Source organism: Saimiri boliviensis, chromosome 4 (assembly GCF_048565385.1).
Source record: "Saimiri boliviensis isolate mSaiBol1 chromosome 4, mSaiBol1.pri, whole genome shotgun sequence".
Classification (NCBI taxonomy): domain Eukaryota; kingdom Metazoa; phylum Chordata; class Mammalia; order Primates; family Cebidae; genus Saimiri; species Saimiri boliviensis.
In genome coordinates, this window is record NC_133452.1 from 67,388,174 (window position 1) to 67,406,240 (window position 18,067).

Genomic DNA, 18,067 nt, shown 5'->3' on the forward strand with positions numbered 1-18,067 from the left:
GAGCAACTGTTTACAACTTAATTTCTATTATGTAATAATCATTTATTGCCCTCCATAGAATTTCTTTTCTTTCCCTTCCCATAACCTGTTTTACCAGGATCCAAGCCCCCATTCTCATTGTAACCTCAAGATGGTAATACAAGTTTCTGTACTTCTTTGGAAAGTTGAGTTTTCATTCTGAAGGGTCCCATATATACAAGTTAGATAAATTTGTATGTATTTTCTCCTATTAATTAGCCTCATACCAGTGATTTTCAGTGAAAATTTAGGGGGTAAAGAGCTTTGTCCCCCATATGTATAATTCAAATTAGACAAAATATTAAACTAGTTATAGAAGGTTCAAAAATGTTTTGATTTTATATATAGTGAGTACTTTGAGTTTTTTTAAATATTAAGAGTAATTAAAAAATAGAGAGAATATCCCTGTTTTGTAGGTACCCTAAATATTATTTGCTTTGTTTTGTTTTTCTTTATCTTGCCTATTGCTGATCTAACAGTGAATTTGACTTTCTACTAATGCTTCTCTATGTTTAATTAATTCTGATATAAAACTGCCATTCATAAGATGTAAGTCATTTAGGTAGGAAAGCACTGGTATATTTGTGATACCAAAGGATCCAATTAATAAACTTTACTACTAAAACTTAATATTGATCTCATTGACTGTAATTAAATTCAAATTTAATAATAATAGTGCTATAATTCCTACATATTTCTCATTATAATACTGTCTAAATGTTTTATGTTTTAGTCCTTAACACAAACACTCATAAATACTGTAATAGAAGACAGAATAAGTAAGAAGATACTAAGTTTGGGCTTATTAGTTACAGCTCTATTTATTGATTATCTACCTGTGTCAGACACTAGAATTTATTAGAAAATTCCTACATATTGTTCCTAATTATTAAGATGATATAAATTTTCTCTATCTTATGTTTCAGAAAGTTAAGTTTCAATGTGTTTAAAGCAGTGTCCTTAAGGCATGAAACTGCATAGTTGAAGAATTAGGATTTGAACTCAACTTTGCCTTACCAAGTACTCACTAGTACACTATTTTATGGAGCCCTACTGAGTATGGGAGTGCAGAAGAGGGAATGATGTTTTCAGGGGAAAAGTTTTTTTCAAGAGCTAACAATACCTAATGCCTCAAAAACTCACTTTCTCCTAATATCTAAGAAATAAAATTAAATCTGAATCCCCTCAACCAACTGAATGGACCTCTTCCTGGAAAAGGGAACTCCAGAGTAACCTTGAAAACTGAGTTCTCATCCATGATAGGATAGAACAGACCTCATTATATACCAGTTTCCTCACTGTCATTAGACTTTATTCCCTAAGAAAGACAGCCCTTTCAGAAGACTTCAACACTGAAAACAGAAAATAGCCCTTTCAAAACACTTCACCAAGTGTTGTTTAGGCCAAGATTATCAACCAACCTTGATGCTGCCCTTTCTTTTTTGCCTGATAGATCACTACCATTGAATGGTTCTAGCCATCTTTACAGAAGGCTTAGTAAGGATTTTCATGTTCTCTGCTTCACCTTTTGATGTAAGAGAACTGAAAACTCCACCCTCAGACCATGCTAATGCCACCATTTTGTACATGGGATCTATGGAGAGGTATGAAGCTCAATTGCTCATGCACGTGTTTCCCCTTCATAAATATTCATGACTTCTACTATAGCCCACTGTGTGTATATATACACACACACACATGCTTAGCATAAATTCTTGTTCCATATATATATATATATATATATATATGTATTACTATAGCCCACTGAATATATATATATATATATATATATTTACATGCTTAGCATAAATTCTTCTCCTTTTTGCCCTTCCCTCAAAGTGTCTGTTTTGGCTTCCAACCAGAGACTATGCTTCCCAAACCGTCTGAATGGCCACCCTGCATGCTGCAACCCTTTGTAAGAAATAAAGTCTCCTCTTATCTTCTTCTAAATTTATAAATTATACCTTTTAAAGTTAAGATGTCTGTCTGAAGTTGCATCTTCATATTGTATCTCTAAGAACCATCTTAGTTAGATCATAATGAATTTTAAAGATTATACCAAACCCTGTACTTTGAAGGTCCTCTAAAGGAGGGGAGAGTAAGAGGTGGCAAATATGCTATTTCTAAAATAACAAAGACTTGCAAGTGCAAGGGCTAATTAGAAATGCTAAAAGGCCTAATTCTTTCAACTGAAAATAAGGAAAGAAACACCCCTCTACACCTCCTTTTCTTAGAATATTTACTTTAAAAACTCACAGCTATAAGTCCTTTCTCCCTCTCTCTTTGAAATGTATATAACTCCTTTAAAAGCTAATTAAGCCTCTTTTCAGCTTTATGCCCAAGAAAGCCTTTCTCAAGGACCTGGGAAGTATCTCTTTGAGAGTTAATAATCAAGAATGATAATACTCCATCTCTCAGTTTTGTGGAAAACTTAATCAGTTTACAAATATAGGACTATATATCCCTCTTAGATTCTTTATGTTTAGTGACAAATACTATCTAGCTTGAATAAATTATTGAAGAAAATACATGCTTGAAATATATCACTGTTCTTTGTAATTATTACCCATAGACGTGAAGAAAAAAGAGTTAATTTTGTAGCAACATAACAAACTAATAAATAATGAGGCAAAAGACTCACATGATCAATTAGTTCACGAACCATTCCATTCCATTGTCCACTGGCATCATCTTGGGCTCCATATTTCCCATCTTCCACAAGTCTAATTTCATATGTGAAGCCAAGGATTGTAGATAACTCTCTGAGGAGATCAATGCAGTAGCCTTCAAATCGATCATTACCATAGAGAGGTTTGTCAGACTTCTTAAAAAGGACATAGGGTTCTTCCTGAAAATATTGAATAAGAAGAAAAGAGGTAACAGTTAATCATGAAACTTGCCATCAGAATTACAGCTTTTCTTAGAAGACAGAAAATTTCTCATTAATTTAGGACAACAGTCAATTTTATTTTCTTCTAATTATAATTAATAAAGTCTAAAATATTAAAAGGAAATTCAGGTTTTGTAGGGAATAGTAGTGCTTTACAAAAATATACTTATAATCCCACCATGATTATATAATAAAAATATGGTATATCTTATCACTTATATGATAAATCTTATATTAATATTACACATAACAAATAATATGTGATGCACAATATATATCATATAATATATATGGTATGTGATTTTATCATGATTATAATACCCCAATTTGAATTATATCATTTAATCAATATCTGGTATGCTGTTTCCATGGGATCTACGGATAAAATGAATGAAAAAAAATTGTTGATTAATTTTCTATGTGCGAAGAATTGGAGTGGGAACTTTTTATATATATTATCACATTTTGTCCCCAAAACCATGAATATTACAATTACTATATTTAATTATAGCTTAAAAAGTAGTTGTTTAATATAGAGGAAGAAAGTGACCTATATCAAGTGCTTATGCATTTATCCAGCATCATTTTATGAAGCATCTATTGAAAGCTAGCCCTCCTCTATATAAATAGAAAGCCTTGAACCATGAAGTTCATGATAAAGAGAAGAAAAACAGTTAACAAATGCTTAAACAAATACAGCATATATTGTCAGATCTTCGTAAGTGACATAAAAACATAAAATAAGTCATAGGAAAGAAAACAATTGCAAAGTACTTGGTAAGATAAGAGAAACAAAATCAAGTAATTTTCTTTAAGCGTTTTCTGAGAAGATAAGAGATGAGGTATAATTCAACAGATGAGAAGGAGTCTAGACACTTGTAACTCTGAGAACAGAGTATTTCAGGCCAAGGATATAGCATGATGAAAAGCCCTGAGACCAACATAACACTGGAGTGTTTCAGGAAGAAGATAATAGGCAACAGTGTGACAGAAGTCACATCCAGTAACTGAGTTAGTTGGTTGAACAAGATGAGAATAAAAAAAGAGTGAGGAGCCAAATTTTCTGAGACTCCTCTATAAATTAGGCCCCATAAGAAATTCGTATGTTTAACTAAGTGCAAAAAGATTCCACACATTAGCACATTTTATTGAAGGCACTTGCACATGGTATGGTAGCACATGGTACTGCTGTGAATAAACCAATGTGCAACAACTGGTTCTACTATTTACTATGTGCACATGGGCAAAGCCTCTATTCTCTTAAAGGAAGCTATTATAGATTGAGAAAACTTAGGAAACGACCATGCCAGTCCACCTAGGAATGCGTTCACCCTCTTCCTCAACCCCTGGAGAACAACAGTCATCCCATGAGAGCTATCATGCCTAAAAATGTTTTAGACATGTCAGCCATGTGTCAGCTTGCTCACACTTATCTCAGAAATAATCAAGATTATTTCCATCTTTCTTCCCATCCCTGTGGACTTACCATATCTCTTTACCACTGTGTGTACCCTCCAGCATCACCTCCTGTGATTCTGACCCTTCTAAACACTGCCACTGTGTGTTAAAGTCCTGGTCAGAAACTGACACATTGCTCCATATCTATACCTAATTTTCAGAATGATCATTTTATCTCCCTGCTCTGCTGGACTGTACCCTGATGACATTGCTTAGCCTTCAGCTCTCTTTTCTGGAGACTATTTTCAGTTACCTCAACATCCCTTGGGGACAGAGGCACATTTGATATTTTCCCTGTCCCTCATTGCTGTCCCCACACCATTTATTCCCCTACCTTGTGTAATAACTTCTGCTCCTCTGAGGCTCATGCAACCCTGCTAGAGTGCCTCTTTACGATTGCCAACATTCAATGAAATCTGGTTCAAATATATTACTGGGTATGTATCCAAAGGATTATAAATCATTCTACTATAAGGACACATGCACACTGGGGTCCGTTGGGGGAAATGGGAGAGGGATGGAGGGGTGGGGAGGTGGGAAGAGATAGCATGGAGAGAAATGACAGATACAGGTGAGGGGAAGGAAGGCAGCAAACCACACTGCCATGTGTGTACCTATGCAACAATCTTGCATGTTCTTCACATGTACCCCAAAACCTAAAATGCAATAAAAAAAAAGAAAAAGAAAAAGTTTTATAAAGAAGGAAGAGAAACCTTCACTTTTCAAATATTTGACTACTGGATGGTAATTTTACTCCTTTTCCTAATTCTTAATATTCTCTGCATATTCAAAATCCACCTACATAAATTATCCAACATGGCTGGTCTCTTAATTCTTTTATTTCCTCAATTACAAAATTATTTCCCTCATTGAAATCTAATCTCTCTTCCCCATGATCACAACTGAAGCCTGCATTTGTCAGAAAATTAGTTGGGATTTCTAATAGCCCATTCATTCTACTCACTGTTCAATCACACCCACATTTATGCTCTTCAATAACATAAAGATCCCCAAATCAGTGAACTCATATTTCCCTATTATCTATCAATCCTTCCTAACCCCACTTCATTATCTGGCCCCAAATTCTATGGTCCGTTATTATAATTTCTCAGTTAAATTTTTGATGTTCCTAAAATTAGTTATGAGCCCTATCCCCTTTTCTTAAATTTTATTACTACTTTTTTCTGACCCACATACATCAAACTCAATAACATCTTTATCCTGATGACCTCAAAATTTATATATTAGGCTCCCACATCTTGCAAGTCTTAGGCACACATACGCAATAGCACTTGTCAGCATGATTTTATGTCTCATAGACACGATTTTATGTCTCACATTTAACATGTCCCAGATACACTTCTTGTTTTCCCCAAGATTTTTACACTTTTTCTCTTTTCTCTGTTTTTAGAAAATGGTAGCAGCATTTACTCTGCTACTCAAACCAGTCACTAAGGCATCATCTTTGCTTCCCTTTCTTTTAGTTCATTTGCTACACAGCAACAGAAGGGATCTTATTAAAGGATACACTGAATTATCTCCCCACTGCTACTTGAAATCATCACATAGATTCCCAACATGTTTAGAATAATATTCAACTTCATTGCCAGGGGTCCTAAAACTTGTTGTTCTACCACTTGCTCTCATCTTGGTAAAAGGCTTCACAACTCACAAAATGGATTAAGTCAAAAGTCAGGCAATCACTCTCAAACTCTCTGTCCTATCTTTTGTAAATCATACAAGTTCTCCCCTCAAAATATATTCTGAATCCACTAATTTCTTTACACTGCCCATGCTAGCATTATGGTTCATGCAACCTTTATTTCTTATCTGAATTCCTGTTATAACTACCTCTCTTACTTTACATTTCTATCCCCCACAGTCCATTCTCCCCAGAAAGTTGTAGCAATCTTGTAAAGATTAAATCTGTTGTTATTATGCATTTGCTTAAAAACCAACAGTGGCTTTTCATGAAAACTGGAATAAAATAAGAACTGCTTATCTTGACCTTTAAGGTCCTATCCTCTTTGACCTTAGCTTCTACTCCCCCTCTTTCTCATTTCGTTCCAGGCATTGGCCTTCATTTTCATCTTCAAACTTGCCAAACTCATTTCTAACTCAAGGTCTTTGCTCTTTGCACTGCTTTTTTTTTTCTGACAGGGAAGATCTATCCTAAGGTCTTCACATGGTTGTTTCCCCATCATTTAAGCCTGTGCTCAAATTTCACCACTTCAGAGAAACCACATGTATATATTACCTCATTTCTCCAAGGTACCTGCTTTGTTTTGCTCACAGCACTCATCTCATCTGAAGTTTTATTTATTTATCTTTTGATGTGGGTGTTATTTTTCCCCTATTATGACACAAACCCATGAGTATAGAGGAATTACAGATTATGTTCATTAATTAATTTATCTCAGTGCATAGAAGAAAATGACTGACGGTGTTCAAGGTACATGTGTTAAACAAATAAAATATTCATCATAAAGGCTTAAAACTTATCTTTTCCTCTCCAACTCTATCTTCTTCTCCGTAAGGTCTAGGTATCCTGCTTTCTACCAGTTTCGCAAATACAAAGCTATTTTCCATCTCAAAGCCCTTTACCTGTTGTTCTGTCTATATTGCTCTTCAAATGGTGAGGTCTTTTTCTTCAAGGCTCAAGTTAAATATAAAATGTTTACTTTGGTTCTACTTAAAGAGAATTTTCTCTGTTATTCTCTATCTCAGTATTTATTTTTCACAGTAGTTAAGTCATTTTCAATTGTTTTATTTGTTGGCTTACTACTGGGTTTTTGTTTGTCTCACTTTCCTAAAATATAACATTCATATGAACAGATGATAATATCTTCCATGCCTAATACAATGCCTAGCACATAGTAGGCACTCAGTAAATACTAATTGGATAAATTATTGATAAATTAGTGACTTCTATAACTCGATTTTTTCATCTCTAAATATATTTAACAATACATTTAAAGTTGTTTGGGGAATTAATTAAAACAAACCTGGCAAAAATCAGCTTCTTAATATAATTTCATTATTTCAGCTTCCCAGTAATTTTTTATGGATTTTTTTAAAAAATAGTAGACTTAAACTGGGTGTAGCAGCTCACCCCTGTAATCCCAGAACTTTAGGAGGCTGAAGTGGATAAATCACTTGCAGTCAGTAGTTTGAGACCAGCATGGTCAACGTTGTGAAACCCCACCTCTACTAAAAATACGAAACTTAGGCCCAGTGCAGGGGCTCATGCCAGCACTTTAGGAAGTCGAGGTGGGAGGATCACAAGGTCAGGAGATCGATACCATCTTGGCCAATATGGTGAAACTCTTTCTCTACTAAAATACAAAAAATTAGCTGGGCATGGTGGCGTGCCCCTGTACTCTCAGCTACTTGGGAGGCTGAGACAGGGTAATCGCTTGAATCCAGGAGGCAGACGTTGTAGTGAGCCGAGATTGTGCCATTATACTCTAGCCTGGATAACAGAGCAAGACTCTGTCTCAAATTAATTAATTATTAATAGACTTAATTTTTCACAGCAAACTGAGCATAAGGTACAGGCATTTCCTATATACTCCCTACCCTCCCAGAGGCCTTATCTACCCTACTATCAGCATCCAACACCAAATCAGTTCATGTACACAACTGATGGACCTTTTACTAGCACACCATTACCACTGAGCCCATACTTTACATTATGGGCACAATCTTGGTGCTGTCTATTTTATGAGTTTTGACAAATGTATAATGGCATGCATCCACCATTGCAGTATTGATACGAAATAGTTTCACTATCCTAAATACTCTCTGTGCTTTAGATATTCATTCTTTTCTCAACTCTAACTCCTAGGAAACATTAATCTTTTTAATAGTTCCAGAGTTTTGCCTTTTCCAGAATGTCACATAGTTGGAATGCGGCCTTTTAGATTGTTTTATTTCACTTGGTAATAAGCATTTACGTTTCCTCCATGTATTTTCATGGCATGATAGTTCATTTCTGTTTTGTGCTGAATAGTATTACATAGTCTGAATATACCATAGTTTATTTGTCCACTCACCCACTGGAGAAAATTTTGACTTCTTCCAAGTCTGGGCAATTATAAATAAAGTTGCTATAAACATCTATGTGCTGGTTTGTGTGTGGACATAAGTTTTTGATTTATTTGGGTAAATGCCAAGGTGCATGATTGCAAGATCATATGGTAAGGGCATGCTTAGTTTTGAAAGAAACTGCCAAACTGTCTTCTAAAGTGGAAGTTCCATTTTACATTCCCTCCAATAAGAAATGAGAGCTTTTGTTGTTCCACATTCTTCCTAGCATTTGGTGCTGTCAGTGTTCTGGATTTTGACCATTCTAATAGGTATATAGTGATGTCTCATTGCTGTTTTAATTTGCAATTCCCTAATGCCATATGATGTTGAGCATTTTTTCATATGCTTCAATGCAGTCTTATTGGGATTATTTTCATTGGCCATTTAAATTTTCATAGAGGTTAAATAACTTTCCCAGGTCACATAGCTTAGAAGAGCCAACCAAATAACAGTTTTGAACCTAGGTCTTTTTCAAATTCCACAATACCTACCTTTTCCACTATTTTAGGTTGCTTTCTACACCATATGACCATTTGGGAGAAAACTATGCTGGATTTTTAAACTGAATTAGATGGGTATCAGAAATTAATTTGTTAACTACATCCAAAGCTACACATGTGAGCTTATCATAAGTAAAAGAACAGTTAGGATCTTGTCTGATTTTTATGTACCATTTGGTCACATATTAACTTTATTCGCCAGGGGTATGCAAAGTACTGCAAATATGACAGATGTAGTGTCCTTCCACTGAAGAGGTTGTCATACTCATTTCCCTCACTACTCTTTCTGGTCTGCTAGTGTTTCAAGTTAGATAACCCATTTCCATAGATCACAGTTTACATGCCCTTGTTATCTTAGAAAAGGAAGAAGTCCTATGGTCAAACAGCTTTCTGGTACTGAGTATTCACATTTCAGACATATTTAGGTGTTTCTTTTTTTGGTGCTCCCACAGCTTTTGAAAACTTTTACCACAGCATTTATCATACTGAGTAGTGAGTGTTGATTTACATATAAGTCCTCTGAACTAGACATGAGCAATTTACTGGGAAAAATGGTTACTTAATTTTGCTTCAAAAGCACCAAACGTCAACTGGCACATAGCAGGTTTACCAATAAAATGACTGCTGAAATGTATTGAATAGAAACAGATTGCTCTGGTCAACTAGGAACACCAGGGGAACCTGAACTTGAAGGAAAATTTTAGACACGTAAGTTCCCCTATGGGGCTCAGGCATAATGATAACAAATCTAGGTCACTAACCCATGTGCAGAGGGTTAAGAACTTGACAAGAATATCATATTTTCCTGCAGAGAAGGGGAAAGACAGAATTTTGGGTTGTGGAATGGGAAACAAAACATATACGTATAGATTAGCTTTATTGAATTCATACTTTTGTTTCACTTAGGTTATGATTTTTGAATGCATGGTTTGTTTTGTTTTTTTGGTTTTTTTTTTTTTTTTTTTTTTTTTGCTTTACTTTAAAGAAACCAAGATTGGCAATTTGTCAACCTCAATGACTAAGCAATAGTTATTATTTAACATTTCCTAAGCACTTACTATGTGCCAAACCCTGTTCTAAATGCTTTACTTGAATTTATTCTCCACAACAACTATGTGAGGTTAGTAATATTATTTTAATTATGAAAAAACTGAGAGAAAGGGGGGTGTTAACTTTTTTTTTTTTTTTTTTTTTTTTTTTTTTTTTTTTTTTTTTTTTTTTGCCCATAGTCAATAGCCAGTATACAACTAAGGCAGGCTGACTGCTGGACCACTTACCCATCTCTCCCATACTTTCTTGATTAAATAATTCTTAGTGATCATTTTCAAACTTCATGTGAATACAAAATTGTACATAGTTCATTAAATAATTAAACACCTGTTGTACGACTTTTTTTAATCACCTGGGATTAGCCACTTGGGTATATTGCATATAAAACTGTATTAATTATTGAACAATGCAATCAAGATAACTTTATAGAAATAAATAAGTAGTAAGAAAAGAATTTATGAAAGTAAAATAAGAATTTGTGAAAATAGCACATATTAAACCCATCAGATTTAGGTAGCAACATATGAATATCTAAGAACACTTTTTCATCTGTTTGCACTGTTATATTATAATTGTCTATATTTTAAATTAAATTATATTCAAAAATATTTTTTCATTTATTTTTCACAGAAACTGACTTGAACACTGGATGAAATATGAAAGCTAGTAACTAGTTAGGAGTGTGTGAAGCATATGAAAGACATGTGTGCAAGAAGTGAAAATAGCAATATAATTGTAAAAGCATTATGCTTTTTAAATCTTATTAATCTAATGCATCCTACTAGCCTCCTACCTGTTAATTTGATTTATTTCACCTATAAGCTAATAAGAAAACTTCTGTAATAGGCAAATAAATTTGTTGATCCCTCTAAGATTAAAAAACCTACTTAGATATATGTCTTAAACAGGCTTGCTCATTACTAGAAAAAAAAATATGTGTGGAGTGCATCTTTTTAGTATTTATGGACCTCTACAGTGTCAAATATCACTCTTCCCATATTTAATTCTGATAAGTAAGAAGCAGTTTTCTTGCTGTGATTCCTATCTCCAGCTATAGTGTATCACAGGATAGTTTTACATCAAGTTATGACTCTCCTTTAAACTCTCTTTCTCTGTTTTACATGGCACGAGCATAAATAACAACCTCATGTAAGAAAAGAAAAATGGTACCAGAAGCAATTACTGTAGCACATACCAAGTTCAATGAATAATATGATAAAACTCTCCTGGGCAACTTCACTGATTTTTCATATAGTCTTAAATCTCCACATCAGCATTTGCTAGAGGTAAAGGCACTTCATTCCACTGGCATCTGTAATAAGGATGTGTCAGCATTTCTACTATCAATTCTAGTTTTAAGGAACCCAATAATTCATGTATTTTTATCTGCATTAGACTGGGAGTTGGCACGGAATGAATCCAAAATGAAGTTCTGAAAAAGTAAAATATGTTTTAAGGTTGAGGGAATAAAAATGTTTTATTTAAATATAATAAAACTTTTCATAATTTTTAAAGCATCTAACTCATGTATCTCTCAGCTCTTATCTAGGGCTCAATTATCTTTTTCATATGTTAACCCTGAGATATCAGTGTCTTACTGGTGCTGCTTAAAACATAAGGACATTAAAATGCAAAGTAATTTTAGAGTGATATGTATTAAACATTCCCTGCTATTACAATGATAAGACTAACTGATGTATTTACCCAAGCATATATTGAACTCTTACTCTGTCCCAGCACTCTTCTAGGTGAACTATGAAAGACAAATCAAAACAACACAGAAAAATTCCTGCCCTCCTGGAACTCCCAAACTAGTGGTGAATTTGAAATCCCTACTAATTATATACTATCCTGTATTTATTTACACATCTACTTTGCTTCATTAATTATCAGAAGTGGAATGTGAAATGTTCGCACAGGCTACTTTTTTGTGTGTGTATGGGGCGGGGCGGGGCGGGGGGGGGATGGAGTCTTGCTTTGTTGCCAGGCACCAGGCTGGAGTGCAGGGGCGGGATCCCGACTCACTGCAATCTCCGTTTCCCGGGTTCAAGCAATTCTCCTGCCTCAGCCTCCCGAGTAGCTGGGACTACAGGCGCCCGCCACCACACCCAGCTAATTTTTAAATTTTTTTTAGTAGAGATGGGGTTTCACCATGGTCTTGATCTCTTGACCTTGTGATTGACCCACCTCAGCCTCCCAAAGTTCTGGGATTACAGGCGTGAGCCACCGCGCCCGGCCACAGGCTACATTTTTGAGAAACAGTGACATGTATCTTGTTTTAGAGTATTGTGGTAAATCTCAGTACGTAAGATTCTGTAGCCCACACATGATTTATTTTGAAAAATAGACAGGTATATTCAGGTAACCCCAGTCATGTTCTGAATTTATTCTTATAACCAAAAGAACTTGCAAAATTGATTTGTGGCAACAGCTGAAACTCCAGTTTTTTAAAGATATCAATGCATTTAGAAAATATACCTAACGGTGCTTTTTTTCCCCCTTAATGAACTTAGAGTTGCCAAAAAAAAAAACAAACAAAAACACTAAAAAACTTTTTTTTTTTTAAATAGCATCCCTATTGACTAGATAAAAAAGATATAATGGTTATAAAAATAATAATCTAAGATTAAAACAACATTATGGCAATTGAAATAAATCTGAACAATTCATATTTTCCTGAGAATACTTTATTTCCTTCTATTTTCTGAGCAGTGTGTTCAGAGTCTCTATATCTTATCACTGTCCTCTCCCTGAAGGTATTAAATCGTAAATAATAAGAGGGTAATCTAGTTTTTATAGGATATGGAAATCAAGGCAGATATTGATTGAAAGCAGAAGGCTGATGAATGGGCAACAGAAAGAGTGGAACAATCATCTCTCGAGGAAGGTGAATTGGTTTTTTAAAACCATTGGACTTACCCCTTAACAAGAACAAAACAAAACAGACCTCAACATCTTGCTCCCAAAGTGCTCAAGAGATGCTCAGGAGAATGAGGAGGGGAGAGTCACACTTTTAAAAGGGAGATTAAGGATGAAAGGATATTACTATGGACAGCAAGGTTAAGGAGATGGAACAAAGGATACAAAAGATGGAACAAATAACTCTCTGTCCTTTTTTGTTTGGTTAGATTTGGTCTGGGGTTTTGTGTTTGTTTCCCTTTCTACCTGGACCATGCTTTACTTGAATTTTCCCAAATCATCGCTTGCTGTCCTTTCATCAAAGCACAGAGCATAAACATTTGAAAAGTCTGCTTTACTAAATAGTATAAACAGCAAGCTTTAGTTACCAGTTTTCACATTCTTTCAACCCTGTTTAACATTATTTTTATTTCATTTCAGACACCTAAACTAAAAATTTTTATTACATAAAATGTTCATGGGTAGTTTTACTTTTATTATAGGTAAAAGGTGTTCTTCTTGAATGATGAAAAACACCCAAGAAATCTAACTAATGTTTACAAAGAAATACAAACAGAATAACTGAAGATTTTCAGCAAAGATAAATTTTTCTTTCACAAACCAGTTATCAACTCAATACTCTAATAAGCAACACACTTGGGTAGATTTAGCACACATAAGTTATGATGTGATCAAGGGAGGGGGGATAGCTTATAAATACCATGGGAATGACTCCCAATAGTAATATATGTGTTTTACTGGCATGTTTATTGATTTTAATTGAATATCACCATACCTATATTTCCATAGTAACCTATAAGTGAAAAGAGCAACTCCAAAGATGATTAATAAATTACTGTGATTTTCTAAATTTTTATTTAAATTTAACAAGATGCATGCAGATATCGATATTTGATTACCATATGCTGAAATATAAATATTTTGAATGCATTCATCCATTCATCTACCAATTTAGTCATTAATACATTAATGAAACAAATATTTGTATATAAATTCTGAATATAGATTTATAGACTAGAGGTTCTAAATTTTTCCTTTAAAGACCAAATAGTAAATATTTTTGGCTTTCTAAACTATATAGTCACAACTATTCAATTCTGTCATTACAGTGTGAAAGCAACCATAGAAGCAGTTAATAAACTGGCAAACCATCAGAATCATTTTTTTTAAATAACTGTGGAATCTAATAAAAACTTACAACAACAAGGAAATGCTTAGTGAAGAGAACAACTGCAGAATTTTGGTAAGAGAGCTCTGTGGCATATTAATTTATCCTGTTGGTACTATTTTATACTCCTCAGCTCCACAACAGTCTTAAAGATAGTGGTCTGCATTGCTGGTGCAGGTCAAACACACCATAGGAAACAGTATGGACCTTATTCTTACCAAATTTTAACTGTGTGTTTTAACCTGTGGGGTGGCTCCCAGAGGGGAGGGGCTTGAGGACTTGCCATTGGTTGATCTGCATAGGAGTTTCCTCAAGGATGAAGTTACTTCACACATGGTGTTTTTCCTAAGCATTTAGAGCCAGATATATTACCTGTTGCCTGGTGGGTAAGAGGGAAAAGCAGCGGCAAGAAATACACTGGCCTGAAAGCCTGAGACAGAAAGACTGGGAAGGAAATATCTGGGGGCAGTAAGAGCTGGGAAAAGCTACTGTATAGTCAAGGGAACCTAGAAGTCCAAGCACATAACCAAGGTGGGATGTATGCTCAGAAAGGACCTGACAAGACCGTAAGCCCTTACCTCTGGCTAGATTCAGCCTCCATGCAAGCAAGAAGGAAGAATAGGGCAGAATTATAAACTGCCTGGCTAAACAGTAAAGGAGCACCAATATATAGCCAAACTAAAAAGACGGGAAGTTTTGTTTTGTTTCTTGTTGTTTTGTTCCAGGAGTTTAGGGAAATCTCTGTCAAGTTACTAAAGTACGACTAACCTAACAACCACACATTTCAGTGGCCACCCAAAACAAAAAATACAGGTTTTACAAAATTAGTTTAGCAAGGTCACTGAGCAACAAACAAGAACCACAATAAGCAGTAAACAAAAAAATCCTGGGTGGGGGGAATATCTTATTTCTAGAGTTGCAATATTATACTGCTTAAAATGTCCATTTTTTTCAACAACAACAAAAAAAATGACAAATGCAAACAGACAAGAAAGGACAGCCCATTTTTAGGAAAAAATAAATTCACAGAAACCAGCCTTGAGAGAAACCAATGAGTTGCAGAAGAAACTAGAAGGGAAATCAGAAAACACTCTGTAATTAATGAAAATGAAAGCAGAACATATTAAAACTCAATGGTGCAGTGAAAGCAGTCCCCCAGAAGGAACTTACAGCTGTAAATATCAACATTAAAAAGGAAGAAAAATCTCAAATAAATAACCTAAATTTATACCTTAGAAAACTAGAAAAATAAGATGAAACTAATGAAACCCACAGATAGAAGAAAAGAAGAAAGATTACTTTGGAGATAAATAAAACAGAGAACAGAAAAAAAGAATAGAGAAAAACAATGGAACCAAAATTTGATTATTTCGAAAGATGAACAAAATTAACAAATGTTTAGTTAGACCAATCAAGAAAAAATAGGAAAATAGTCTAGTGAAAACAGGGGGGCTTTCCTACAAACTTCATAGATAAAAGAAGTTTATAAAAGAATCATAGAAATAATTCTACATAAAAAATTAGACTACCCTGATGGGGTAGACAAATTCCTACAAAGACACTGCTATCAAAACTTCCTCAAACAGAAATAAAAATCTGACTATATCTAGAGAAAATAAAGAAATTGAATCAGTAATTCAGAACCTCCAGAGAAAATTTCAGAACCAAGTAACTTCACTGATGAATTCCATCAACATTTAAAGAAGATTTAACACCAATCCTTCTCAAACTCTTCCAAACAATAAAAGAGGAGGGAAAACCTCCTAATCCATCCTTTCAGGCCAGCATTACCCTCGTACCAAACCAGAAAAGATTTTACAAGAAAAAGAACTACAGACCAATGTCCCTTAAGAATATAGATGTAAAAATTCTCAACAAAATAATAGAATCATCTCATAAACAAAAGTTGCTGGGAAAACTAAAAATCTACATGTAAATGAATGAAGCTGATCCTTACCTCATATCACATACAAAAGCTTAATCCAAAGTTATCAATGACCTAAATGTAAAAGCTAAAACTATAAAACTCTAACAATAAAATATATAAGTAAGCCTTCATGATTTTAGATTTGGAAATGGATTTTTTGATATGACAACAAAAGTACCATCAACAAAAAATATATAAAGTGGATATTATCATAAGTGAAAACTTTTGTGCATGAAAGATACTGTCAAGCAATGAAAAGACAAACTAAAGAATGGGTTGTGAATCATATAACTGATAAGAGTCTACTATTCAGAATATCTAAAGAACTCTTACAACTTAACAAAAAAACAAAGAATGCTGTTTAAAAATGGGCACAGAACTTGAATAGATATTTATCCAAAGAAGACATATAAATGTCAACAAGCACACAGGAAGATGCTCAACGTCATTAGTCATTAGGGAAATGCAAATGTAAACCACAATAAGATACCACTTCACACGTACCAGGATGTTTTATAATTTTAAAAATGAAAATAACAAGTTGGCGATGACATAGAGAAAATGAAACCTTAATGCATCACTAGTAAAAAGGTAAAATTGTGCAGCTTCTATAAAAAAACAATTGGGCAGCTCCTTGAAAAGTTAAACATGGAATTACCGTATAACTCAGAAATGCTATTCTCAGGTATATACCCAAAAAGATTAAAAATTGGGGTCTGTAGGGGGGAAATAGGGGAGGAACAGTGGGGGGTGGGGAGTTGGGGAGAGATAGCATGGGGAGAAATGCCAGATATAGGTGATAGGGAGGAAGGCAGCACATCACGCTGCCATGTGTGTACCTATGCAACAATCTTGCATGTTCTTCACATGTACCCCAAAACCTAAAATGCAATTAAAAAAATTAGTGTTTAAACAAAATCTTGTGAACCAATGTGCATAGCAGAATTTTCACAATAGCCAAATTTTGGAGCCAAATCAAATGTCTATCAGTGGTTTCACAGATAAACAAAATGATGAATATACATAAAATGGAATATCATTGAATCATAACAATATTGAAGTACTGATACACGTTACAGCATGGATGAACCTTAAAAATATTATGCTAAGTGAAAGCAGGCAGACACAAAAAGACACATAGTACATGATTCTAGTCACCCAGAAATTTCCAGAATAGTCAAACCATAGAAACAGAAGCAGATAATCTGTTGCCAGGCCTCAGGGGTAAAAACAAATGCCAGGCCAGGTGCAGTAACCAACACTATAATCTCAGTGCTTTGGGAGGTCATGAAGGGAGAAATGTTTGAGGCCACGACCGACTTGGGCAACATAGCAAGAACTCATCTGTACAAAATTTAAAAAATAACCAGGCCTGGTGGTGTGCACTTGCAGTCCTAGCTACTTGGGAGGCTGAAGTGGGAGGATGACTTGAGCAAGGAATTCGAGGTTGCAGTGAGCTATGATAGCACCACAGCTCTCCACAAAAACAATGAATGCAGAATAAATGCTTAACGGATAACAGAGTTTTCTTTAGGGATTATGAAAATGATCTGGAGCTAGATAGTGGTGATATCTGCACAATACTGTGAATGTACTAAAAACCACTGAATTGTATACTTTGCTGAAAATGATGCATTTTGTATTATGTAAGTTTTACCTCAACAAAAGACAAAACAATCCCCAAAAAAATAACAACACATGTCTAGCCCTCTGAACTTTGCCTGCCAAATGCTGTACCAAGAAGAAAAAAACAAAATGAGACATGTCATGTGTCCTCAAATTGCTATGATATGCTATAAACACAATATAATTATGAGTTATTTATATATGCAATACTCTTACATTATGTGTAAACATCTAGCACCATCATATAATGGAAAATATATGCTATGTTAGAATCTGGACCTAAGTATTTAAAAGTAGCAAATGCTTAAGATTGTACTTTTCTAGTGCTTATGGACGATTACATTTATTCTATTGATTTACTCAGACAAAAACACTGCCAATAATAGCTTATTATTTTCCAGTTCTAATACCATTCACAAGCC

General features: G+C 34.5%; 1 protein-coding gene across 6 annotated transcripts in view; it reads right to left on the reverse strand.

The window, feature by feature from the left end:
* GRIK2 (glutamate ionotropic receptor kainate type subunit 2) overlaps positions 1–18,067 on the reverse strand; it is a 721,121-nt gene that overhangs the window by 240,517 nt on the left and 462,537 nt on the right. For all 6 annotated transcript variants that reach the window (XM_010333764.3, XM_074397666.1, XM_074397667.1 and 3 more), the window contains exon 11: positions 2,660–2,866. In XM_010333764.3, the coding sequence (XP_010332066.2) occupies positions 2,660–2,866 (207 nt within the window). The remainder of the gene's footprint in view (positions 1–2,659; positions 2,867–18,067) is intronic.